Source organism: Amblyomma americanum, chromosome 5, assembly GCF_052857255.1.
Source record: "Amblyomma americanum isolate KBUSLIRL-KWMA chromosome 5, ASM5285725v1, whole genome shotgun sequence".
Classification (NCBI taxonomy): Eukaryota; Metazoa; Arthropoda; class Arachnida; order Ixodida; family Ixodidae; genus Amblyomma; species Amblyomma americanum.
The window spans coordinates 127,542,613-127,569,506 of record NC_135501.1 but is presented as its reverse complement, the minus strand read 5'-3'; the positions used below and the strand labels follow the sequence as shown (position 1 = coordinate 127,569,506).

The following is a 26,894-nucleotide window of genomic DNA, read 5'->3' as shown; positions in this document are numbered from 1 at the left end:
TAAATGGCGTATTGTAATATGAACGAGCGTATACAAAAATTCTAGCACACACACACACACACACACACACACACACACACACACACACACACACACACACACACACACACACACACACACACACACACACACACACACACACACACACACACACACACACACACACACACACACACACACACACACACACACACACACACACACACACACACACACACACACACACACACACACACACACGCACACACGCACGCGTACGCACACGCACACACGCGCACACGCACACGCACACGCGCACGCAGACACACACACACACACACACACACACTCAAAAGTCCATTCAACAAAAGTTAATTCAACCAAAGGCGTGACAAAGCAGTTTCAAAAGAAGATTGCGAGGCTAAGACAACTTCTTCTGGCAAATTATTCTAACCATGCACTGTTTGTTTTCAGTTTATTGGTCTCGTCTGTTGTCCTTGTCTAGTGTTCTCATAAAAACGTTCAGGTGAACAAATAGATAAGCACCCATTTCGGCGTTCCCACACAGGGCGCTGCAAACACATGGAATACCCCCAGCGCTGAGAGCAAGGAATTCGGCCTGTGGTCGCAGCGGGCCATTCGTTTGACAGCGGCAAGAATACAGGGACCGCATCATCAGTCTCTTGTGGATGTCATTACATTCGAAAGAATCTCATCGTTGATACGAATGGCTCAGCTTTTAAGCTGTGATCCAATGAATACATTATAGAAAATACGCATCACTTTTCTCGATTACAATGAATGGTGTCATTTCGAATACAGGCTCAATTTATGTGAGTTCCTAGAGGTCGCCGCAAGCAGTATTGTTTGCACCGGAGTGCTTTCGATCCTCGATAATGAGTTTTCTTCGAAGTTGTCTCTTGGGAAACGAGTGCTGGAGCCTCTCCCAGAAGTTAGGTTCTCCCCATCGTAGGTGGTTTGAAGCCCGTATGTACAGCTGGAGGTCTTCGTCCATAGTAACAGTAGTCGTGTCATCTACCAGCACTACGACCAGCCGATTGACATTGTCCTGCAGCGTTCGCTGATGCGCTAGCCGGAACTCCAAGCGGCACCACTCGCTTTCCAAGAAATTCCTGCAGAGTGAAAAAAGTTTCGTCACGGCTAGGAAAGCATTATTATCTCAACGTGGGTCTGTATGCAGAGACAACGAGCTTTATTGGCAAAGATACAGAGATAAATATTTTTTTGCAGAGATATAAATAGAGCCAGCGGTAAACACTCGAAAGAAAACGAAAGGGTTCGGCCACCTTCAGATCGGCACTTTCAAATTTGAAAAATTTTTTGTGGTGTGCCACGCATTGTATCAGGTACACTTCCAGCGTTGTCGCATGTTTAGCCGAGGGCTAGGGACAAAAAGAGAATTCCCCGTACACCAGCAGATTGCAAACACCTTACCATATCGACAGCCAGCATTAAAGGCAACCTGCGCTTCTGTAAGAGTTCAGCTAATATTGTATTATTGTCAGCCATTTCACTTCGACTGTGTAAGTATAAATAGTTTATTATACACTCTGACTCGTCTTCATCCGAAACTTTCTTTAAATTTAGAATATAACTTTTCAAAGCCGGCTCGGCTCCTCCGGTTATTTGATCGTCTCGTAACCCGAAAACGCAGCTCCCTTCAGTTCCCCGTCTAACGCAAACCAGACCACCGAGGCAGATATCTGCACTTCGAATCACACAAGACTCCATAAGGAATCAGTGGTGAAGACATTATTACAAACACTTGAAACACATTGCAGCACAGAACTGAACAGAACAAAAGAACAATACACGCTATTCAAGGAACTCATCATGAACGGCTACCCAAAAATATTTATCGACAAACAATTCGCTTCCAAAAACACAACATAAACCTTGAAATCAACCAACAACAACCATCCCCACCACAAGAATATGTCGCTCTGCTTTATGTCTAATGTACCAGCGAAACCATCACCCGTATCCCGAAAAACAAGGGGGGGGGGGGGGAAACCTGTGGCGCTATTCCTACCTATTCTCAAATATCGGCCGCGGAGAGAAAGAGCTCAAGGCGCTGTCCACAAACACTTTGCGCTGACTGCGATGCAAGCTACATCGGCGAAATCAAAAACATAAAAGAAAGAAATAGACAAAAAAACGACGTCGGTAAGTTCTCACGAGAGCACAATTCTGTAGCCGAACATGCCGGAGACGAAGTCCATAAAATCAAGATCAAAGAAATCATTATCCTCAGAATCGAAACAAATTACCAAATATAGGCTCTTACTCGAATCTTGGTACATTAAAACGACGCCAAACCAACTCATCCAGACAAAGGCGAACCTCGCCCTGTGTCTACGCGCTGCTAGAGATTTCACTCTGCAGCTCACTGATGAAAAGGCGACTTCGACCACCAGCGCACAGCCCTTAACGCCCGAGCGTCAATGTCCTTTCCCCCTCCCTCACCCTTCGGATCACCGCTTTCCCACTTTTTGACCCCTGCTCCACACACCATGCATACTTAAAGACGCTGCCCACAGCCCTCAGTCACTTCTGAAGAAAGAGCCGAGCCAGCTTCGAAATCTTGGGTTTTAAGATGAAAAAGTTTTGGTTGGAGACTGCTCGGAGTAATAAGTTATCGAACCCAACAAGTCAGGCAATTCTGTCAAAATGTTTCGTTTTAAGTATAAATCAATTCAAGTAATCTCAGTTCTCCACCTAGCGCTTCAGAAAAGCAAACGTAGTGCTTTAGGTAACATGGCTTCAAAAAACAATTACTCAAATTTTTAGAATTCCGCCTGTCGTCCGTGGTGATTGGTAGAATATAGCGTAAGTGAAATTGCCCTCATTCGCATGGAGGTCGAACAAAGTATCATAAGGCAGTGTCTACCTTGGTTTTAAAAAAGAGCACTTTTAAAAGCCTATAGGGGCTCTTTCTTTTGCTCTCTGTTTCTTCCTTTAAGAGATGTGTTATTCGTTTATGTGCGTACATCACCCGGTAATATTCCTCTACTTCCGCTAAATAACATGTAATTGAATTTGTTCTTGACGCTCCTTCAGTTTCAACGGTCGAACAATAGCTGAGGCTTGTAGTTGGTGTTTAGGCTACGTCGGTCATGAAAAAAAACGATATATAACTGCTGATATGCCGTTTTTTGTCATTCCAACTCTTGAAGTAGGCTGGCTTAAGTGCTATAGTGACTTAAAACTACGTACCAGCGCTTACATTTGTTGCTTCAGTGTCTCACGTGACGTGAACACCAACTACACGTCGCAGACATCGTTCAGTTGTACAAACCAACACAGCATGGAGAATAAATTCAACTATAATTTATTTATTGCTCGTTCTAGACGAATACCGCGTGGTGCGCCATGTACTCAAATGTCTAGCGCCTCACTTGAAGAAGAAAACATGCAACAAAAATTAGCCGTCTATAATACATTATGAATGTTTCTACCTGTAAGTCATGTACTTGTGGTAATCGTAAAAACAGGGGCACTCCTTGCGAGGCGGGAGTGCGTTTTCCCAATCATTTATACGTGCCGTATGCAACACTAGAAACTAGTGCATTCCCATTTAGATATCATGACGCTCTGACTTTGACACACGGCTGCGTTTGACGCCTGTCATACTCTGTACAAAAGGCAGTGTGATGCATCTAATATTACGGTGAACACACTACCCGACCGACATAGAGAGATTCTACAAGAGCGGAACGGAATTAAACTGCTAGGAAGCGGTAACATTAAGCGATAGAAATTGCATTACTGTAACCCGCATTTATGATTTTCGGGCACATACAAATCAGTTACACGATGACAAATGCTCCTCCAGGGGAGTTACTTTCGCAAATGCTGTTCATATCAATTGAAAAGCTAATCTCTTCTGGAGAGTGCCACTCATGTTATGTGCGACTTAAACAATGAACAGAGTATTCATCACTGTGCAGAAGGGCAAAGCTATCTTGCTCTCGACCGCGAAACCGTGGGATGGAATCTCGGTCGCCCCAGTTTCTTTTTCCACAACACGGGCGCGCTATATGCGATAATTAGCGGTGGTCGAAATTCGTCAGCGTTATCCACGACAGTGCCTATTAGGCCATACGGGCACCTTGGGTTAATATATTTCACGCTCTAAACGAGTCCTGAATGCAAAATTACCTTATGTATAAGAAATATGTCAAAACTAAGGTATTTAACTTGTGAGAAACAGAAGCAATAAACCAGGAGCTCAAGACACCATTCCGCTTTTCATCCTGTTACATACCAAACAATTCTACACAAAAGCATTTTTCAATGAGAAAAAGTTTATGAGCTCAATATTTGTCATATATTGTATGCTTTCGCTATAACAATCAATATATCTGCAGATCTTTCGTCGGCAGGCTTGCATTTTTTTGCTATTAGCGTTTTATCTATCGTCAAAAGCGTTTCCCAGTTGGCTGTCAATGACAGTCTTAACTGCCCGACGCGGGCGATGGAAACGCTATAAAAGAAGCATTTTGCTACATATCGAAAAAATGGACCGTTACCTCACATTATATATATATATATATATATATATATATATATATATATATATATATATATATATATATATATATATATATATATATATATATATATATATATATATATATATATATATATATATATATATATATATATATACCGGTATATCACAGTTTTTCAACATTAAAAAATTTTGTCGGTAAATGTTCGACATGACACTGTATCATCAGTGATGTAGTTTCCTGACGAGGTCTGTGCACGTAAAAATTGAAGGATGCTCACTTTGTAAGGATCAGCAGTGTGCGCCTCGAGCAGGCAACAGCTTCGCGGATGATGTCGTGCATCAAGAAGCCGCCCTTGAAGTTCCGCTCGTATGTGCAGTAAGAGAAACCCATAGTCTCTATTTTTGGAAGTATCTGCTCGTGAACCCAAGCAGCATCCTTACTGCTGAAGGAAAGGAACACGTCAAAGAGCTGCTCAGGATCTACATCTTCCACCAGGCACTGCAAACAGCCAAAGATGCCTCGGCTGTGCAGCCACTCCTTTAGCTGCCGCTCAAAGTAGAGGTACATTGCCGAAAGCGCCAGGAAGGCCACCAACACCACTGGAAGCGACCACGAAGTTCACAATATACGATCGGGTTCATATTCACAATTCTAGTTATGATGCAACAGACACCACTCACCCAAGGCGTGCAGCAGGTACCTCGCGTATTGCGAGGAAGGTGTAGGGCAGAGGTGTTCCTGCTCTAAGGTCAGGAAATATCTATGCCATACTAGTCTGTCGGGGCTTCCAGCACACGTGATTCGTGAGGCGTCTGTAATCTGGATGCGCAAAAATACGCAGAGACAAGAAACAGCACAAAAATATAAAGGAGAGAAACGTCACATGCGGAAAACCGAGGTAACAATAGAAAAAAAATTTGGGTAGTGCATTATGGGATCTTCGACTGTCCACCTGGTAATCTGATTCTCTCTCTGCCCACAGTTCGGATTCTAACCGGTAGCGGCCTGATGTGCTGGCAAGCAGAATATGCGAGCCACTGTCGTAAAGCTCACAAGAGGGAAGCGGAGTATCATAGAAGCCACATAGATAAAATTGATTTTTTTACCGGTTATATTTCTTTACCCGCCTCGTTTTTCTACAAATCACATCCATGTTTTTTTCTCTGAGTAATAGATACCAAACTTTTTTTCAACAGCCTGTGGCACAACTTAATCTTGACTTTCGATATTAGCTATGCTTGAAGACACTTCTACTAAGTGCCCCAAAAACATTGCCCTTTAACCCTGCAGACACAGATTTTTTAAGCTGTTGAAGCAGACGAACACGTGCAGTCCGGGTGCACAACCCGAAAATGTTATCGCAAAGACAATCTGAAAGTAAACCGTCCGATCTCCTCAAAGGCGCTTTAGTTGGATTGCTTGAGTACGACACTGTCTTCTTAGCGGTTATATCTGCCGGAAATAACCACTCAAAGGTGAGATTATAAACGTGGAACAAAATGCTAAAATACTTCCCTAATTTTGTTCATGAAAGCTTACCACATGGTGTCGTCCTTCGATCCACTGCCTAAGCGGATAATCGGAGCAGTCGCAGTCAAAAGGGTTGTCCGAGAGCCACAGTGAAGTCAGGTTGAGAGCATCCACGAGGACGAGCGGAAGCTTCGCCAGCCTGTTGCCTCTAAGGTCGAGAGAGTGCACTGTCTCGGGAATAGCGGACAAATTTAAGCTTGAAAGTCGATTATCTCTGAACGACAACACTTGGACGTGAGGCGCGCCCATCTTGAGAGTACTGTCGAGCTGTTCGAGGAGGTTGTCGCTGAGGTCTAGCTCATTCATGCCGCGTGGAAAACGTTTGGGTACCTCCTTTAGTGCCGCCGATGAGCAGTTCACAGCGATGCTGCGGGCGCCGAGGGAGTCTTCTCGGCACTCGCAGCGACAGGCTTGGGGGCAGCCATCTTCCCATGAAATGATGTCCTCCTTGGTTAACGTATTTAGAGATTTTCCTTTCAGCCAAGGCGGGTTCCCACAAGTCGGATTTCTTGCCAAGCGCACTTCACTGTCCTGACGCATGAGCCATGCTATTCTGCAGTCGCATAATAGAGGGTTGTCTAGAAGGAAAAAAAGAACATATAAAAACTGTTAAAACACTCATACTCCGTACGGAATAAGTACCACCTTGCTGTTACTGCAGCCTTGTTACGTTCCTTCCGCCACAAAGTGTTTTGCGACTCCTTTCTCTCAGCCGAACCTTAGCCTGCCTCTGCAAGCGAGAAGAGACTGAGGAGCACACTTCGTTTTTTTTAATAGACGCTCACTTTAGAAATAACTGTGAGAGAAAGACTTCGTAGATTCTGCCTGCGAGAATACTCAGCATGGCCTCGCTACGCCTGTCCTTACCGTGATACATATCCACGCACCACAAAGACAAACAATTTGAAGACTCTTCTAAAAGCTTGGCGGGGACTTTCGGCACACAGGCATTCTACATAAGTATAAACGGAGTACGCTATCAGCTCGCACATGGGCCAGTGCCGTTTTGAGGCGAGCTGTAACTGTGTCCCCTTCACAGAAACTTCTTTAGCCTCAGCATTAAGCAGCGCATTTAATATTACAGCCTTCAGGAAAAGACGACAAAGGGACGCAGCATCTCTTTCATGAAGCGTTCTGGTGTTTAGAGAAAAAAATGCATTGCGGTTGCAGCCGCCTACACTGTAAGTTTGCATTCAGTGCGGTGACCCGTTACAGACTAGTGCAGTTAATTGCGATGCCCGTGGAGTGTGCATATGTGGGTACTAATAGGCAAAATCATATCTTTTTTCTTTTGCAGGCTATCGCTAACGAAGACAGACTATATGCTCAGCTGCTTATGCGAGAAAAGAACGTCGTGGGCAAGATTGTCTTACACTGTATTTCTTGGTGCAGGATATATGGTTAGAATAGTGAGTAGCGCCACCACTTCAACACATGCGAAGACGACGAAGCTACATTAGCCCGAGCGCCTCACCTTTTCTGCGTTGTTATACACTTGAGAACAACAACAACAGAACAAGTGAGGCACCCAGCTTGAACACCAGCCTACTTTATAGCTCCTCGTGGTTTGCCCCATCGCATACATTCATGGCAGGCCATCCTCAGCAATAAATGTGGCGTCAACTTCTCTCGCACCACTGGGCGCGACAACTTGAACTGTTTTTTGTGCACTCTGGCATTTTGGCACCGCAGAAAGTTACAAATTTCCACAGTTTTTCGAACAGTTGAGCCATATCGCACTGTAGGAATGCTTTTTATTCGAAAAATTAATCACTCTCTCCATTCAAGAATACTAGAACTACCATGAGCTATCAATGGAGGTCTTCCACTGAACCAGTCTATTCAGGTCAGGCATATTTTTGTTCATGAAATTTAGTTACAATGATGAAATATCTACATTTTATACTTAAATTGCTCTGTCCGCGTTGTCCAAAACTCCCGTCCATTCTGTAAATGGCATATGCAGGAATACTTTGGCTAAGATTTTCAAGATCGTTTGCGTCCTATATGCAATCGAATCCTGAAATTGCTCTGATTTTCCTACTTTTTTTGATACTCTTTAACTTCCTTAACGGTTATAAAGTTTTTCTTTCACTTTTCATACTTTAACATGCTGTCTAGAAAATTATGTACAAAGCTAACTAGCAACATAATCTGAGAGTGCTCTGCACTTAGCAGTGATTTTTTTTATTCAGGTGAATTTCGCAGCCTTCATTTTCAAAATAAGCTGGAGTTTTATGCCATATAATGATCGCCGTAAATAATATTTTGCGGAATAGTGCGCGAGGCAACACGTTGCCCGCAATTTTTGTGCATACATGTTTGGCACCAGCAATAAAATCTCGCAATTTTTAGCCTAGTGTGCGTCTTCAAAATAGGAATCATTTCCACCATCCTGCAGAAGTTTGTGTAATGTGGCGCTACATTTCAATGTTGCTATTTTCATTAATCGAAATGCCAAATAGTCCGCAAATGGGGAATACATTCAACTCTTCGATGTCATTGATCAGGAGAGGGGACGCAAGCAGCCTGACCATGAGGGAGAAGACAATTATGGCGCAGGCTTCCGAAGGAGAAGCGGACAACTATTACCGGGTCTTGCTAGAATAAGTGATTGACAAACCATTGATGGCTTGTTTCTGGAATGCTATCATAGGGAGTGGACTAGGAGTAGCTTAAACAAAGACTGAGGAGCAAAAACGCTTTGAACGTTGCGGAAATCCGCGGCATGGTGCAGAATGTTGTGCAGTTACGTAAGGTAAAGTGTAACCACTATAAAGGCGCTTGTCTAGGACGACACTAAATTGAAAAGGGATCGTAAAGTGGGCGATAAGATGTCCACAAGTTAGCAGTAAAGGAGAGAATGGAGCAAATTGATTTAACTTGGAACCATAGATTAAGAAAAATACGAGTGTAGTGTATGAGCGAATAATAGCAGTTCAATAAAGTAGGCTTACGGTCGAGGATAACTTGCGGCGTGGCTTTCATGTCTTGGGGAAAGTCGCCTCGTCGTATTCTTTCAATGTGATTTCCTGCGAGGCCAAGACCCTTTAGACTTACAGCTCCCGTGAAGGCACCTTCCACGTTGCTGATGTTGTTTCCCATTAGGGATATGAATTCGAGGAACTTGTTTCTTTCGAATTCACCTTTTTCGAGGTATCCTATCTCATTGAAAGCGGCATCGAAGTACTTTATGCTTAGTAGAGGCCTCACAGAACCGTTCAGCGAAATCAAGTTGTTGTTTCGAACACGGAAGTCGGTCACAGTCGAAAGCCGTTGGAAGGTGGTCCTTCCAATCCACTGGATATTGTTCGCATCCATGTCAATCTGTAGCAACTCAACGTTATCGTTAAAAGTGTCGTCCGGAACATGAGTGAGAAGATTATACTTCAGCGAAAGCTTTTTCAGCGATGTAAGACTGGTGAAGGCGTCGGTAATAGTCGTGATACGATTGTACGATAGGTTTGGGTCTCTGATCCTGCGCGTGTTCTTGAAGGTTCCGTTCACACTTGTTAACCTGTTTTGGGACAAGTTTAGGTATTCTAAGCTGGAGTTGGCACCAAAGATCGATTCATTTAAGTAGCTAATTTGGTTGCTGGAGAGGTCAAGAAGCTTCAATCCTTCGAGCGCTCTGAAAGCTCCAGGCTCGATGTTTGTTATCTTGTTAGAGCTTAACAGGAGCTCTTTTATCCTTCGATTAGACGATGCAAACTCCGTTATGACACCTATGTTGTTTTTTCTGAGGTCGATGTTCTTCGTGTTGGGCATATAAGACTTCAGGAGTCCCTCGATGTCCGTTATCATGTTCTGCCGTAGACTGAGCCTCTGCAAACAATAATGCATATTGGTCAGTTTAATTGTCACAAACAATTATTACCATTACACCCTAATTCATAACAAAAGAATTGCTGGAATCATTTCAACGACTGAGTTCAGTTTGCCACATAACTAAGATATCTGACCAGTCAATCCAGTAGAACGCAATAATCCTTAAATAGACACTAAAATATATAGTAATCCCAGCAATATAGTTAGATGATTCCTCAGAAAATTGGCCAAGGTTTTTCACTGAGCAGAAAGGTGCCTTATCTGTTTAAAAAATTGGAAAGGAAAGTAAAAACCTTCCGCACTCAAACTGCCCGCAAAATATGAATACAGCTACGTCACTTTTGACATTCGTGTTGGTCACAGCTCTCCTGTTAGCAAACGCGAGAACAACTTCGCTTACGTCACGTTACATCAGCCGCACCTCAAGACAGACACGACAGCTGCCGCTTGAACTTTGGCTCTCTTGGATTGCATTTTGCAGCATGCGCCAACGCTCTCATGCTGAGCGATTTTACGTAGTCAAGCTTAATCCATCGATTGCGTGGGTGTCACCTATACAGGCAGCTGTCACGAGGTTGGTGTTTTCAGCAACTAAGAATGCATAGCGAACGTGCGGAACAATTTAGCTTAACGGTTACTTCCTTATCAAGAGAAAGCCTCCACAGACACTCACTTCTGCACTGTTCTATTTACTTTTTTTGTCGTCAAGCTTGACCAGCGCTGCGCTTCTGATCAACGAATTAGCATCACTGGACGCACTCTCCCAGATGTTCTACGCAAGGAACATCGTACAGGAAGCCGGTAAACTGCTTTGTTAGAATTGTTTTTGCGTCGAACCAAAGCATTTGAGCGTGCGCGCTCGTGAGTAGTTGTCAAAGTTCAGAAAAGGAGCGGAAAACGTGCCTTGGTGCGGAACTTGTATTTATAGATCTGACACAAAAACTTTCAGAGCCAGGCAAGTAATATGAGTAAATGAAAAGAAACCGTAGGCAAAAAAAAAGTGCAGCCTGTCAACTTCCGTCTGTTTCCTTCAGTCCGCGTCCCACGCATATATCATACAACCTTTGTCCGTAAAGTGTGTCCATAAATAAAAGTTTCGAGACTGATTTATTTTCTTCTCTAGAAATGATTCCCCAAAACATATGTTGGTGCATATGTGTAGCATCATCTTTTCCGGCTAACCTGAGATATTTAAGTTAATTGCTGTGGCAGCCGTTAGATGGCACTACATGTTGAAAAATACGTTGTCACTAGTCGCCTGCGCATTCACCGTTGAGTGAATGTGGAGAGATGGCCGTCGACCGCAAAGAGCGCATAACCATAAAATTCTGTGTGGAGCTTGGCAAGGCAGCCACACGGACGTATGAGCTCCTTCGTGACGCTTACGGTAAGGAGACATTCTCGCGGGAGCGAGTTTTCGAGTGGCACAAGAGGTTCGTTTCGGGGAGAACGTAGGTGGACGACGACACAAGGCAAGGGCGCCCTTCAAACTCCCGGAATGGAAACAACTTGGCTCGGATCAGGCAAGTCGTACAACAAGACCGCATCATTACAGTCAGCATGCTATCAGATGCTCTGAACATTAGTAAGACAATATGCAACCAAATCTTCCGAGAGAACATGGGGAAACGAAAGCTGAATGCCAGACTTGTGCCGCGCTCCCTCACACAGGACCAGAAGGACACTCGGGCATCCGTGAGCGCTGATTTTCTCTCCGAGGCAGAGAAGGATGCTGCATTCGTTGACAGCGTGATTGCTGAAGACCTGGTCTTTTCATTACGATCCTCAAACAAAGATGCAGAGCGCCGAATGGCGGTCCACAAGCTCTCCGGCGTCGAGAAAGGTACGGCGACAGGAGACCAGAACAAAAACAATGCTGATATTTTTTTTCGATACCAGAGGTGTCATACACCACGAGTTCGTCCCACAAGGGCAGGCGGTGAATCAAGGGTTTTATATCCGCGTGCTCCAACACAAGCGTGATGCACTGCGACGCCGTCACCCTCACTTATGGGCATCTGGACAATGGAGCCTTCTCCACGATAACGCAAAGCCGGACACTGCTCTCAGCGTGACAAAATGCCTCGCCAAGCACGGCATTACTGTACTTTCCCATCCGCCATACTCGCATAACCTATTCATATGCGATTTTGTCTTGTTTCCTCGTGTGAAGAGAGCCCTCAAAGCTCTCTGGATGGGGAGCGTGGAGGCCATTCAATACGCCACGACAAAGGGGCTGACAGCCCTGCCAGAAGAAGCGTTTGCAACTGTTCCCAAGGTCTCAAGAAGCGTTGGAAGCGGTGTATAGACTGCAAGGGAGACTATTTCGAAGGGGTACTGCACAAATGATTTCAATTTTAAATGACGTTTTTTAATGGACTCAGTCTCGGGACTTTACGGAAAAATATTGTAAGTAATGTGTTATAGCCAGTTAAACAAATTACAAAATTGTAAAAGATTTCAAGTAGGTACCCATTATAAATTCATTTTGGTGTGTGCTTGTTTAAACCATGCAACGATGTACAGTATGCGTAGGCCGTGAATTTCTGTTCTTTGCTGGCGGGAAGTTGGAGCAGAATTTTCGGAACATTTAACAAACTATGATTCACCTGAAGTGTGAAGCGTCAATACATTGTACCACTGCTTGAAATGCGCGTTCTTGTATTCGTTTTTAATTATGGTTAGCATACTCGCCAAATTGAGGGGGTGAATTGTGGTTTATGTTGTCTACCGAGATGCTGAGCTTGTTTGTACTGTTGATATCAGTGACCAAACAATGATGACAACGTTTTTCCAGGACATAATTTGTGCTGTCTATATACAGGGACTAGTGGTGCAATGCAGGTGTCTCTTAATCGGCTTATCAACTGCAATATTCATCATTTTCATCATCAGCATCATCATAATCATCATCAGCCTGACCACGCCCACTGCAGGGCAAAGGCTTCTTCGATGTATCTCGCAATTAATTCCGTCCTTTGCCAGCTGCTGCTACCGTATTCTCTCAGACTTCTTAATCTAATCCGCCCACCCAATCTTCTGCTGCCCCCTGCTACGCTTGCCTTCTCTTGGAATCCACTCCGTTACCCTTAAGGACCAGCGGCTATCTTGCCTTCACCTTACATGCCCTGCCCAAGCCCATTTTTTTCTCTTATTCCTACTAGGATGTCATTAGCGTGCGTTTGCTCTCTTGCCCATTCTGCCCGAGTCTCCTCTGTTAATTTTACACCTTTCACTTTTTTTCTACCGTAGCTACCAGCGTTGCCCTTAACTTAATGGGAACCTTTTTCATTACCCTCAACTTTTTTCCCCATAAGTGAGTACTGGTAAGGTACAGCTGATGCGCACTTTTCGCTTCAGGGATATTGGTAAACTGCAATTCATATTTAACGGTTACTTTATTTTTAAATGACATGTCTTCTATCACGCGTCGCTAACCTACGAGTGCATGTTCACGTAATATCCCAGTTTAGTAGCCCTTTAGGACACTTATCTGTGGTATAGTTACATATGAGGGCGCACAAAAAAGAGATTCCTTTTTCCCTTCTACTATAAGAGCCATTTAATATTTCAGAAATTACAGCAGACAAGCGCAGCAAAAACAGAAAGACTGGAGACTAAAAGTAGAGGAACAAACTTGGCTATCAACTGAAAGTTTTTAGACCACACGCGATCATGTTCTTGTCGCCTCACCACAATTTTCCACTATTATGTTAATACCGGGTGTTTCACTTAAGGCTTTCCGGAAATTCTAAAAATACGCTTTTTGAGTTAGAACAGCCGCATTTTCGGTGTAGCATTGTCAGCGGTGTAGTACATCAGAATACAGCTAAGACGTGCCGGCTAGCCGGCTGGCTAACTAATATAGAATAGTTAAATTGTTGACTGCTACTTTTAAACTCTTTAGTTATTAAGAGGCGTGTAGCCAACCATAACTAATATCCATATAAGTTGTAAAGGTGTCAATTCGAAGCGCAGGTCGGTGGGCGTTGGTCGAACAGCGACACGACGGACACACTCACAGGCGTCACTCGAAATCCCTGCTGCGCTCCGTCTACCTCTTCGCTGCGCTGCTTCAATTCCTACCGGTCGGTCCCATTACAGGTACTTCCCCGCCAGAAAAGGAGCCATCCTGGCGACATACGGGGAGGAAAGCATGGGCGGATCGTAATAAGGCTTGAGGCGCTCGACGTGCACAGCTTCGAACCCCTCCCCCCCCCCCCCCCCCTCCCCCGACGGCGGTGTTCCGCAGAAGGGGCGAGCGGGTCAACGATGTAATTCACAAGAGAAGTTTGTTGCACCACGCGGTGAGGTTCGTGATAGCGAGAAAGCAGTTTTATGGCGAGGCCGGGAGTGGAGGAAGTCACCCAGAGCCAGACAACGGCGCCAGATGGGTATGACGCGGGAGGGTCCGAGGAATCCCGACGGTGCTTCTGATGCCATTGGAGCTGTGTAGTGAACGAGCGGGAAAGTTGCCTGCATTATTCGGCATACAGGTGAGCTTCGGAAAGTGATGTGGTCTCGCAAGGCTCAGGGTGATAGGGAAGAACGGTGTCCCTGGTTGATGTATGCTCCCGGCCATATAAAAGGAAGAAAGGAGAAAGTCCCGTCGTTGTCTGCGTAGCCGTATTATACGCGTACATGATGAAAGGGAGCACTTGGTCCCAGTTGGAGCGGGCGGTGTCAATGTACATGTTAGCGTCACTGAGTACGCGGTTGAACCACTCAGTCATGCCGTAGGTTCGAGGGTGATAGGCGCTGGTGCACCGATGAACGATTTGGCATTGCTTTAGCAGTGCCTCCGCGGTGTCTGAAAAAAAAAAATACGGCCGCGGTAACTTAGCAGTTCTTTCGGGACGCCATGACGAAGAAGAAGAGTGCGTAGAATGAAAAAAGTGACATCATTTGCGTAACAGATTATAGAGCCGATGTTTCGACGTAACTTGCGAGATCGTCAACGGCTACGATGACCCAGCGGTTGTTAGTCGAAGTGGTTGGAAGCGGGCCATAAATATCAATGCCGACGGAGTAAAAGGGTCGGCCAGAGTAAGGTAACGGCTGCAAAGGGGCGGCGGCGAGGCGGGGAGTTTTCTTTGGACGTTGGCAGGCGGTACATGACCGGATGTCCGGACGTATGTAGCGGTACATACCTCGCCAGTAATATCGCAGACGAAGGCAACCATATGTTTTCAGTACAACGGTGTGGCAGCATTGTGGATCTGCGTGAAAAGAGGCGCAGATAGCAGCACAGAAGTGTCGAGGGATCACCAACAGCCGATTTCACCCGTCGGAGAGGTAGTTGCGGCGGCATAAGAAGCCATCTCGAACGGCGAAGTGGTGGGCTTGGCAGCGAAGGGCCCAGGACGACGAATGCGGCGAGGGAATATTCAGGAAGGTGAGCAGCGAAGTGATCCAATGATCCTTCAGTAGTGCGGAGAGCATATCAGGGACGTCTAAAGATCAGAAATCGTAGGCACAGACGAGGGCAGAGGTGGAATCGCATGGGGGCAGTGAAACGGTAAGGGCGTATACACATCAGAGTACTTCCAGCCAGAGCGATAAATGACCAGAATATCGAACTCCTGGAGACGTACAGCCCAGCGGGCGAGTCGGAAAGAATGACTTTTGAGGGAGGAAGCCCAGCAGAGGGCGTGATGGTCTGTGACGACCTAGAACGGCCGTCCGTAATAGTGATGGCGGAACTAGGCAATCCCCGAAATGATTACGAGATATTCTTTTTCAGTAACATAATCGTTCGATTCCGCCTTGGTGTGGGCGTGGCTGGTGTAAGCGACAACATATTCCGGATACGCAAACTTTCGCTGGGCAAGAACTGCGCCACAGCCAACACCGCTCGCGTCAGAGTGAATTTGTCGGACGGGCGGAATCAAAATGGCGAAGGAATGGGGAGGGGGGCGTGGAGACCAGCAGGCGACGTAAAGTGTTGAACGCAGTATCGCAGGGTGGTGACAAAGACAAGAGGTTCGGGCTGCCGGAATGAAGCTGCGTTAAATGGGCGATGATAGAGACGAAATTGCAGATGAAGCGAATATCAGCATAAGCTTAGAAAACTGAAAAGTTCTTTTAAAGCGGTCAGTTTGGGGAAGTCAATGACCGGGCGAAGTTTCGCAGCGTCAGGAAGAACATTGTCCTTAGAGGTGACATGGCATAATATTGTCAGCTGCGTAACACCGAAGTAACATTTTGTCAAGTTGAGTTGTAGCCCAGCGCCAGTAAGGCACGTGAGTACGCACTGAAGACGCTACAGGTGGGAAAGAGATATATATTGAAAAAAAACGGCCGTGTCAACCAGATAACATAGACAAGTTTGCCATTTGAGCCTGCTGAGAATATCATCCATCATTCTCTCGAATGTTGCTGCAGCATTGAAGAGGCCGAATTGCATCACATTGAATTCATACAAGCCGTGTGTGTATGTGGGGGGGGGGGGGGGGGAGGTGAAAGCCATTTTCGGCCGGTCGTCGGCAGCCATCGGGACTTCCCAGTAGCCGAAGGGTAAGTTTAGGGATGAAGAATACTCCGCTCCCTGCCAGCAATCCACTGCATCGTTGATCCGGGGTAGGAGGTAAATATCCTTTCGAGTGATCTTGTTAAGACGGCGGTAGTCCACACAGAACTTGATGGAGCCATCTTTTTCCGTCACCAGGGCAACAGGAGAGACACAAGAGCATTCGCCGCGAAGAACAGACAACGGGAGAGAAAATGGGTTTTTAACATAGATGGCGCAGTGACCGTCGGAAATCGTGAGAACGGCGAAAGCAATCAGAAGGCGGTAATGGCGAGTGGTGGCTGCGGTGGGTTTGAAGAGAACAGGGCTGTCATGTCGGAGCGGAACTAGGGCAGATGAGTAGGGAGGCATGTCGGTGTCGGCAGCTACAAGACGCTTAGCGGAGCACACAGGCAAGTAACACAATGAAGCGTCACACATGAGAGAAACCGCAAGTTCATTAAGGGCACAATCAATCACTGCGCGGTGGGTCGAGAGGAAGTCGCAGCCGAGGATGACATCACGTAAGCAGGCGCTCAGCACACGAATCTCGATCGTATAGGCGATGTCGTTGACGGAAGGGGGGACCGTGAAGAGTGCGATGGGGTGGATGCGCTGAGAGGTGGCCGTACGTAGTGTAAAGTCATACAGCGGTGTTGTCACCTTAAGAAGTTTGGGGTGAAGGGCGTCACTAATTAGCGACATGGCAGCACCCGTGCCAACAAGCGCTAGAACGGGAACGCCTTCAGCAAATACCTCAATCACGTTAGCAGGAAGAAACGGAGGACTTAACGAGTTCGCGAACACGCAGTTCTTGCCTCCGGAACTGTGGTATTCAGTTTTCCTCTCGGAGGGGGTCAGGGCGGCCGAGCATCGGAGAAGTTGAACGTTGGCGAAGTGAAGGGAGCGGCGAGTAGGGTACTGAGGGCGAAGCGTAGACGAGCCAGAAGAGACACTAGGCAAGGGCGGCTCGGAATCGTATCTGCACGCTCGCACGGCATCGCCAGAACCAGGGGGTCGCTGACGGCAAAGACGTGCGACGTGGCCTGGCAGCCCCAAAGCGTAGCATATTGGCCGATTGTCGTCGGTACGCCAAGGGTTCGTAGGGTGTCGGCGGGGTCGACGAAACGGGGCTGGCGGCGGTCACACGGACGGATGGAGGTGGAACACAAGATACAGTATTCCTATTGTATGCGCCACAGGTGGGCGAGTGTTGTGCACTGGTGACTGCTTCAGCATAGGTGAGGGGTGCTGCACACAGGGGGAAGCGTGGAGCTGGATGGCGGAACTGCAGCTACCTGCTCCTGAATAGCACGGCGGATAGTCGGCGCGAAGGAAGGCGCCAGGTCGGGAGTAGGGCAGACGGAGTCTGGAATATGATGCAGCAGAGAAAGCTGGCGGGCGGCCAAGGGCGAAGCCAGCCAGACCCTCTGCAGGCGCGCCGGATGACCGCGCAGAAGCGCGTCGCTTTCGTAATTTGTCGTAGCTTTGGCACAGCTGAATGACGGTAGCGACGGTGCTGGGGTTTGTCAGGAGCGTCTGAAAAGCGTCATCGACAATCCCTTTAAGGAGCTGGTTGACTTTATTAGTTTCGCTCATGGACAGGTTGCCACGCTTGCATATTCAACGGCATCCTCAGTATAACTAGTGAAGCTCTCTGCTGGGAGCTGAGCTCGAGCATAAAGACGTTGCTCGCTGCGAAGTTTCAGGACGGCAGGGTGGTCGCAAACGTCGGCGAAGCTCGTCTTAAAGGAGGACTAGGGGGGAACGTCTGCTTCATGGTTGCGAAACCATAGGTTGGCAACGTCCGTGAGGTAGAAGAGGGCGTTGCTCAGTTTAACGGAATCGTCCAGCCGATTGTAACTGCTCACGCGCTCGTAGAAGACCAGCCAATTATTGACGTCCTGGTCGTCGGTGCCACTAAATAAAAAGCGAAAAGTGACGCTGGTGCGTGCTCAATCCTAGAACAGAGGACGGTGGTAGGGATGGGCTGCGATGGTTCGCTGGTACCTTCTGGCATGGTGGCTAGGGCGAGTAACGTTCGGCTCTGAAGTTCCAGAATGAGCACCGGGACGGGAAACGATACACCTCCACCAAGTGTAAAAGTGTTTATCAGAAACGCAGGTCACTGGGCGTTGGTCGAACAGTGACACGACGGACACACTCACAGGCGTCGTCGTTGTTGTTGCCACAGGCGCCACTTCAAATCGCGGCTGCACTTCGTCTACCTCTTCCCTGCTCTGCTTGAATTTTAACAGTTTTTTAAATTTCGAAAACGCGGTTAACCGGTGGCCAACACATTTTGGCAACATGGCGCCAAAAAAACATACTCTTTCAAAAAGCATGCAGGCAAAGAAACTTCTGTATTGTACAAAGCTCGTCATATTAGCCAAAATGTGTTGGGCCAGCGTCGAGGGTAATCGCGTTTTCGAAATTCTAAAAACTGATGTGGATATTATGGTGGCTACACGCCTCTTGGCATTTAAGGAACCAGACTTTAATAGTGAGGAAGCTAACTAATCAATATTAGTTAGCTAGCGTGACTAAAAGTCTTATCTGTGTTCTGATCTACTACACAGCTGACAATGCTATGTCGAAAGAAGCGCTTATCTAAGACAAAAAAGCCTATTTTTGGAAACTGTGTGAAGTCTTAGGTGAAACACCTTGTATATATTCAGATTAGCTTGTCTTAATGCTTGTCTCCAGCGATATAGTTCGGGACTGTTGGAATCACCAGCTCTGTAGAATGACATGCAATGAGGACTCTGATGTTCAAGCAGCTAATGTGCGCATTCTTTGCAATTCACTCGGATTTGCAAGCTGTTCTAAAGTTTGAGATATTCGCAAAGTTTATCCAATCAATGCTGCCTTGTAAATGCTGCACTAAGCTTCAGGGCCTCTTAATCGGCTAGGAGAAACTTTTTTTTTAATTTACCGAACGAATTTTTTATTCGCGTGAACAGTGAAATTATTTATTTGTCACAGGTAGCCTATATAACCAGAAAACATGTTTTTTGGGTTTTAATGTAACTAAAACACAAAACAAGTGCAATACCATAGCGCCTGTACTTTACATATTCTTGTGAACTTAAATAACTATGCACACTCTGCATTCTTTTGGAGCAAGTCAATAACAGCTGCCCAATTTTTCAGGTCATTACTATCACGGCGAAAAGAAATACGACATTTAAAACATGCAGTGTGTCGAATACGACCACCGCTCCTACCTGGTATAATACTGCGAGCGTTTGCGGCGCGAGGCGAACGCGAGTTGATAGATTTATTGCAGAAGGAAGGCGTCGCTGTCACCAAATTTGAGTAAACATATTCGGACTCCACCTTGTTAGCCGGATCAAAGAACCTACACGGTCTTGCTAATTTTCTACAGGCCGTCAGAAGCGTTGGACATCACCACGTCAGCAGCGAACAGCGCAAAAATTAATAGCGATAACTCCACTTTCGGTATGAACCATTTAACAGTAGGTCTAGACATTAGGCGAAAATGGTGACAGTGGTGGCCTTGTGTTTGTAGAATTAGCAAGATGTGATTTTTTAAATGGCTGCTGCGCTCGACTAGTTTCGACCGCCATAGTACATCGAACAGAAGTAAGAAATATGGAAACCTAAACAAGTATTTTCGATAATCAGCGCCATGCCCAGATGATCACACGTGCCAAGTCATTCCTCTTTTTTCTTGTTCCAACATGTATTTATGAACTTTCAACTAATAGTAACACCTCTGCCTGCTATCTATCCGCCTAACTTTTTCGCACGCATGAAATACACAATAATCTTTACAGATAAAAGGTAGTTTCTGATGCAACGCGAGAATATTACGCCACGAATAGATGAGCTATTACCGCTGTGTGGTTTATTTTTAGCAGGGTAGCGAGCACCCTCCACACTTCCTTCGAGGGAAATGTGATTTATTCTTATAACCTTCTTTCAGTTGCAAAACATGCTGATCATGCATAGTTAGCAAAATGGCCGCTGCAATAAAGGAGCTAGTCATAACTTTTAATTTCTAAATAACTCAATAATAATACAAATGGACAAGCAGCGAATTGGCTTACCTTCAATGCTCGCATGTTATCGAATACACTGTTGATCACCTTGATTCGGTTGTTGTCAAGAGCGAGGACTCTCAACGCCTTTGTTTGCTTAAACATATTGGGGGCCAGGTGCACGATTTTGTTGTTCGATAGCAGCAGATGCCGGAGTCCTCGACAGCCCGCAAAGTACCTTTCGTCCACTTCCATAATGTTGTTGAAACGCATGTCCAGGGAGATAAGATCAGGCAAGTTTAGCGCTCCTTTCAGAGCCGGGATGTTGTTCTTGTAGATGTAAAGATACTTCAAGCCCACTGCTTTATTCAAAGCGCTGGGCACAGTCTGCAGGCTGGTGCTCCTTAAGAGCACAGTTCTCAGACGTCTCATGCGAGTGACAGTATCTTCAGAAATGTCGCGCAGAGGGCACACTTTAATCGCCAAACCAAGTATAGTGCTGTTTGAAAACCATGATGCTGGGAGCTCGGTGATCTGGACGCTCGTAAATGAGAGCTGTTTGATGACGGCTCCTCCCAGCGTCGCCATGTCTCCATCGATCTCGGTGGTGTCTGAGACGTTGAAGCACGAGATCTGGGCTCCGCGTGTTGTCAGAGTGCAGAAGCATCGCTGTAGCTCCGGGCAAGTGGTGTTGAACTTCCCCCACCTTCGCGGTGCAGAAAGGCAAACGTTGCACAAGGCACCGAGCAGAAATGCGATGAGCAGTGTCGGCCGATGTGTATGCATGATGACCGAGGAGCGCGTGCGAGAGTCCTTCAGCCGATTAGCTAAGAATAGCAGAACAAATCAGTAGGAATACACGCCGCTGGGAATCACAACAAAAAACAAAAATTGCAGCGCTCACCTGAAAGGAGGCAATCCACGCTCTGACACTTCACTGACGCCGCTCCATAACCCACAAAGCGGGTTTTACACAGTGTTTCAAAACGAGAGTAGTCCAATGCCCTCAGCAGATGTTCCACTACGGCTGCAGAATTGAACAAATTTGGCGCAATGGTCTCTTTTCTTCTGTTGCCAGCACTTAGTGAGCCAGGGCTTTCTAATCGCAGCGCTGAAGTAAAGGGATGCCGCCGCTGGATATTCTACGGGCTCGAACAGACGGAAACAATCCCAACACAGGGAAGCGCGGTGTTAACGTCAGAGAAAGCTCAGTTTTTTTTACACGTTTTCATGACACTTTCGTGAAGTCTATCGAGAGTCTAGTGTACAGTGACGAAAGCTCCTCGCCGAGTGCTGCAGGAAAGATCGTGCTGGAAATAACGGAACCAAGCGTCCCGTTGCGAGTCCAGGAACACAGCAGTAACGGATAAGCACGGTGACGTTCCGGGAAGTCAATATCACGCAGGACGCGATGAACTCAGCGCAGCTGATATCTCAGGCGACATGGCACGAAACGTTCCGCATCTGCCTCGCCTGCATGAAGCCCCAATAAAATTTTGTTTCGAGCGCAATAATCTCTATGTTTGGACATAGAAATTATTTCTTTGCTTTGTATCATGTAAATGTCTACCAAGTGATGAAATTGAAATAGATAGTATCACCATCGACAGCTTTGAATTATGCAGTGGTAGAGCTGATAAAGAAAGGAATAAAAGTGGCGAATACTTCTCATCCAGCTCTTAATGATCCATCGCTGTCTTCTCGTACTAACACAGATTGCGAAATATTAAAAGAATGATGCGGTGATTGGTTTTCTCGGGATCATGAATATTCTCTGAGGACAAACATAACACGCTTTTAAAACATCTCAAACAAATGTCGCCAGCTTCGTAGGACATTCTCCTGTAACTGCTTTGAATATGCCCAAGGAACAATTGGAAAAAATTACAGGAATGCACTTAAGTCTGCTTAAGAGGGGAAATGCGAAAGCCTTTGTCTTTACTCTCTTCCCCCCCTTCATTTTCATTTTGATTTTTTGTTGTTTCAAATTTTGTTAATGATATTTGTTAATTTTATTTGTATTTTTACTTCCTTATTTTTGCTTTTCACCATTTTATATTTTAATTTCAATTTATTTATTCAAAGTAAGCCTTCTCACGCATTTACACCGTTTTTCACCGAATCCGTCGCTTAAAACGTGCTTCAAGCAGCATTAATTTCCATTTAGTTAATTTAATTAATTATTTAATCACAATTCATCAACCAAACTTTTCCCATTTATTTACTCACGCACTACCTGAACGTTTGCACATTTATCTCCACAAAAGAATATAATTGTGCGGACAAAATCTATGGACACTTTTTACTGACGCGACATAACCATAGAATGCTTTCGTATTATCACAGTTGTTAGAAAATGCACCTTGAAACGTAAAAGAAACTGGGTTCATTCAGACTGCAGCGTCACCTTTACGCCAGCGAATGATTCTTTCTGCTTGCATGTGCCTAGGCCCTTTTGTCCTCGCACTAAATAAAAAGGTGCGTGAAACTGCAGAAAAGTAAAGTGCGCAGCAGCGAAGATGAAGTGCTACACACTGTGCACTTAAGTTACTTTTTCTAACATTACGTCGTGCAGCATGCAGACAGACTTGAATGCGAACCACTGCTGGTATCTGCGTCGCAAAAACATAGGTATGCTTGCATGCTGTTCTGCTTATTTGGCGAAAAGCTAACGATTTATCGACAGAGCACAGCCCTGATACAATGCCTCTGGGCACAGCGAAAAAGTTTATGTAATGTGCCTTCGGTCCTTTCCTTTGCGTAATTGATAATGCCCCATTGAATACACTGCGCTGACTCTTCTTTATCCGCGCTATTCATGCCTTATACTGATAAAGGTATTTTGCAATTTTGAGCTCATCTGCATATTCACGGAAACAGTTTGTTTGGGCTGGCATTTTCTGACACTGTTGAGTCACAAAGTGGACGCCTTCTGCTGAAGTAAATATCTCTAGCAAACCAACTGCCGGGAAGCTCGGCTGGGTCCGCAGCGCCGAAGCTGACCTAAACGTTTTATCAACAATGTTAGCGGAAAGAATAAATTATCTTTGCTCACGATAACTTCTTTCACAGCAGCTAGTCCTTTTAGCCCACATTTTTTGCCGAACCGAGGGGAACACCGACCCGTCAACGGTGCGCTGCTGGCGCCAACGCCGAAACAAAAACATAAATATTAAAAATTTTTAGATTCGAATAAAATATAGCCCAAAAAAACGTCATTCCTCCAAAAGGAATTCTAACCATCGACGGCGAATTGCCAAAGCCAGGCATAAACATAAGTGGAAAAAAGCGAGACATTAAAAACAGGCGAAGAATCGCTATAAAATCAAGTAAAAGAAAATGGCATAGATGGGGCAACAAATAATACGCAGAAATTCATGAAAAAAAATAAAAACGTATAACAATGGTGCAGGCTAAAAAAATTAAGACAGCCAAAAATAAATGAGGCTACAAATAAAAGAGTTAAAAAAACGAAAAGCCTTAATTGAGGCATCATTTATTTTTAGCCTGCACCCTTGTTATACGTTTTTATCTTTTTCATAAATTTTTGCACGTAAATTGTTGCCCCATCTGTGCCATTTTTTGACCTGATTTTATACCGATCCTTCGCCTATTTTTAATGTCTCGCTTTTTTCCACTTATGTTTATGCCTGGCTTTTTTGGTGCGTTCGCGTTTGGAAATTCTTGACCTAGCCTTGACTGCCTTGCGTTGTTTCGTGCCTGTTTTTCTTGTCGGGATCGAACTCTCCCTGAATGCACTATCAAAACGTGACTGAGGCTATCCCCGTCGTATCTGTGCAGTAGATGCGCTTGCGTGTTAATGCCCTTCGGTTACATATAAGGCACAGATCAGACAAGTTCAAAATAACGCTGACAGTTCAGCGCAAGCGTGTGTTTGTGTCCTCTCTGTGTCCTTGTCTGCTAGCGCTGCGATTCCATGATGTTCGATCACCACAAACTTGCCCAGCAACATACCCTGCAAACCTCCTCTGCATTGCTGCTTTTTTTCGCTCTGTGTTGCAATCGACGAACAGAACTTGCAATCGCTGCTATCGAGATCTTTCATCCGTTCCTTCTTCCCTTCCAAGTGTTGGGCATCAGGAAGGCTGCAACGTGGCCGTGATATGCTGCTGCATGTGTCAAGAGATAGACAGGCTCGCCTGTGCCGCTACGGGAAGGTTTGTGCAGGTGCTCACAACTGTCAGTCCACGCTAGGAATCGGGGACGGTGCGCGTTAAGGCGCCGTTGAGACGCAGGCAGTGTAAGAATTGTGGGATTGTTGTCGCCAATTGCCTGCCTTGTTCCCGAGAGCGAGGAAAAAACTATTTCTCGTCGGTGGCTCGAACCTGAATGTTTTAAGTTCATGTGCTTTCTGCCTTACACCGGTTCATACGCTTACGAAACCAGACCATTCCGGAGACGCAAGCAAAAAAAAATGCGTGCAGCGCTCCGTAGTCAACTGACGACAAAGAAGGGAAATGCGGCTCGTAGCCCGCAGATTTATCGATAACACCACGACCTCGGAGCGCCATCGTTGGAAAACCGTTCGGTCGTACATCGCGTTCACCCGCCGCGGTGGCTCAGTAGTTAAGGCGCTCGACTACTGCTCCGGAGTTCCCGGGTTCGAACCCGACCGCGGCGGCTGCGTTTTTATGAAGGAAAAACGCTAAGGCGCCCGTGTGCTGTGCGATGTCAGTGCACGCTAAAGATCCCCAGGTGGTCGAAATTATTCCGCAGCCCTCCACTACGGCACCTCTCTCTTCCTTTCTCCTTTCACTCCCTCCTTTATTCCTTCCTTTACGGCGCGGTTCAGGTTTCCAACGATATATGAGACAGATACTGCGCCATTTCCTTTCCCCAAAAAAACAATTATTATTATTATTATTATTATTATTATTATTATTATTATTATTATTATTACATCGCGTTCAACATAACAAAATTATTTTCAGGGGATGAAACTAACAGCAACTACAAGCATCTTATAATAAACTTTGAAAAAAAATTAGCCATGCGTTGTCTCTCAGCACATGCAGGCAGGGAACTGAATTATGCCGGACGTTCATTCTCTGAATCTCTGTGACGCAGATTTCCGAAATATGCGCGCTTGGCAGACGCCAAGTCGTTAGCCGTTCTGCGCTGCAGCCTTGCAAAGTTCCGACCACACAAAAATGCCGTCGTGTCCAACTTGGGGCCGAGGTCGACGCATATGGCGACCACCTCCTCCTTCTTAATGTCAGCCTTTAGGCAACGTCACTTACAACAAATAGCTTAAATACTTTCGGGAAAATCTATTTCGTAACATCGGCGATGGCGTACGGAGCTGTACAATGATTTGACGTCACTTTAGCTCCTCCGCAGCGCGGTTTATGAAGAATTGTGTGACTGCCATATTTGCAAGCTCCTACGACAAACCTAACTCGTTTGCAGTCCTTCGCTTCTTGTAAACTATAAAGCTTGTGTCTGGGTGTCCTAGTGTTTTAGCATGTGAACAACCAAGCAGTAAGACAGAGTTATGTGCTTCCTAAGGAAAAAAATTGCGTATAATAATTCATTTCTTGACTGTACTCCTATTGTGCGGAACATCAGGTGAACTTTGGTTTTAATGCCCAGAATAACGCTTCAGGTGCACAAAAATATGTTTTAAAGGCGCCCTAAACCTAGTAGTCAATTTCCCGAACGCAGAATGTGCATAGGCTGGTGTGGATATCGTGCGGATCAAGATTTCACAAATGTTCAATGTGCAGTTTTGTGCGCCATGCTGTGCTAGATAATATAGTCAAGCTCAGGCGGTTAAAACAATTGGTAAACTTTCCGAAAAAAAACATCCAACTAACGAATTTACGTCCTTACTTAACGAATTTTTCCTGCGCAACTTTTCTTCAACCCCCGATATTACTCTCGAATCCACGCACGCCAACGATTACCCAGCCATGTTTCCCATAAGCACTGAAGCAGCAGGCATCGAATCAGTAATTTCATCTATAAAGCCATCTTCCGCTCCTGGTAACGATTTGATCAAAACGAAATTCTTAAAACACACAATCATTCATTCTTCCATTTTTCTAACAATGATTTTCCAGCAGTCGTTCGAAAAAGGTTCCTTGCCTGCTGAATGGAAGGCCGGAAAGATGATCCCACTCTATAAATCAGGTGACAGGCATTGTCCTTATAACTGCCGTCCTATTTCCCTCACTTGCATTCCATGAAAAATTCTAGAACGTGTACTTACTTCAAATCTTCCTAGCTTTCTCGAAACTAATTCATTTTCTCTCCCTATCACGACATGGCTTCAGCAGGACATACTCATGTGATACACAACTAGTGTCATTTGCGCACAAGCTAAACGTCATCCATGACCACTCTTCACTTGCCGACTGTATATCTCTAGGTTTTTCTTCTAATGTTTATGTTAAATCGAATTAACATTGATCTCAAATTGCTTGCTTGGCTCGAGTGCTTTCTTTTTAACCGTTTACAATTTTTCCATGCTAAAGACTCAACCTC

General features: G+C 45.6%; 1 protein-coding gene across 1 annotated transcript; it reads right to left on the bottom strand.

Annotated features, from left to right (window-relative positions):
- Positions 1-335: 335 nt before the first annotated feature.
- Positions 336-21,710, bottom strand: LOC144132679 (uncharacterized). The gene is made up of 7 exons (XM_077665267.1): positions 21,292-21,710; positions 20,457-21,214; positions 9,005-9,872; positions 6,057-6,625; positions 5,198-5,336; positions 4,795-5,116; positions 336-1,112 (listed from the first exon to the last, which is right to left on the bottom strand). The coding sequence occupies exons 2-7, from the start codon at positions 21,171-21,173 to the stop codon at positions 821-823; spliced, it is 2,907 nt and encodes a 968-aa protein (XP_077521393.1). The 5' UTR covers positions 21,174-21,214; positions 21,292-21,710; the 3' UTR covers positions 336-820.
- Between the last annotated feature and the right edge of the window lie 5,184 nt (positions 21,711-26,894).

Bases quoted from the DNA above. Each gene is read 5' to 3' on its own strand.
- LOC144132679 (XM_077665267.1), bottom strand. From the start codon at position 21,173: ATGCATACACATCGGCCGACACTGCTCATCGCATTTCTGCTCGGTGCC. The intron at 6,626-9,004 runs GTAAGCCTACTT...TTTTCCTTCTAG, and splicing joins GCCGCAAGTTATCCTCGACC to ACAACCCTCTATTATGCGAC. The intron at 5,117-5,197 runs GTGAGTGGTGTC...GGTCGCTTCCAG, and splicing joins GTACCTGCTGCACGCCTTGG to TGGTGTTGGTGGCCTTCCTG.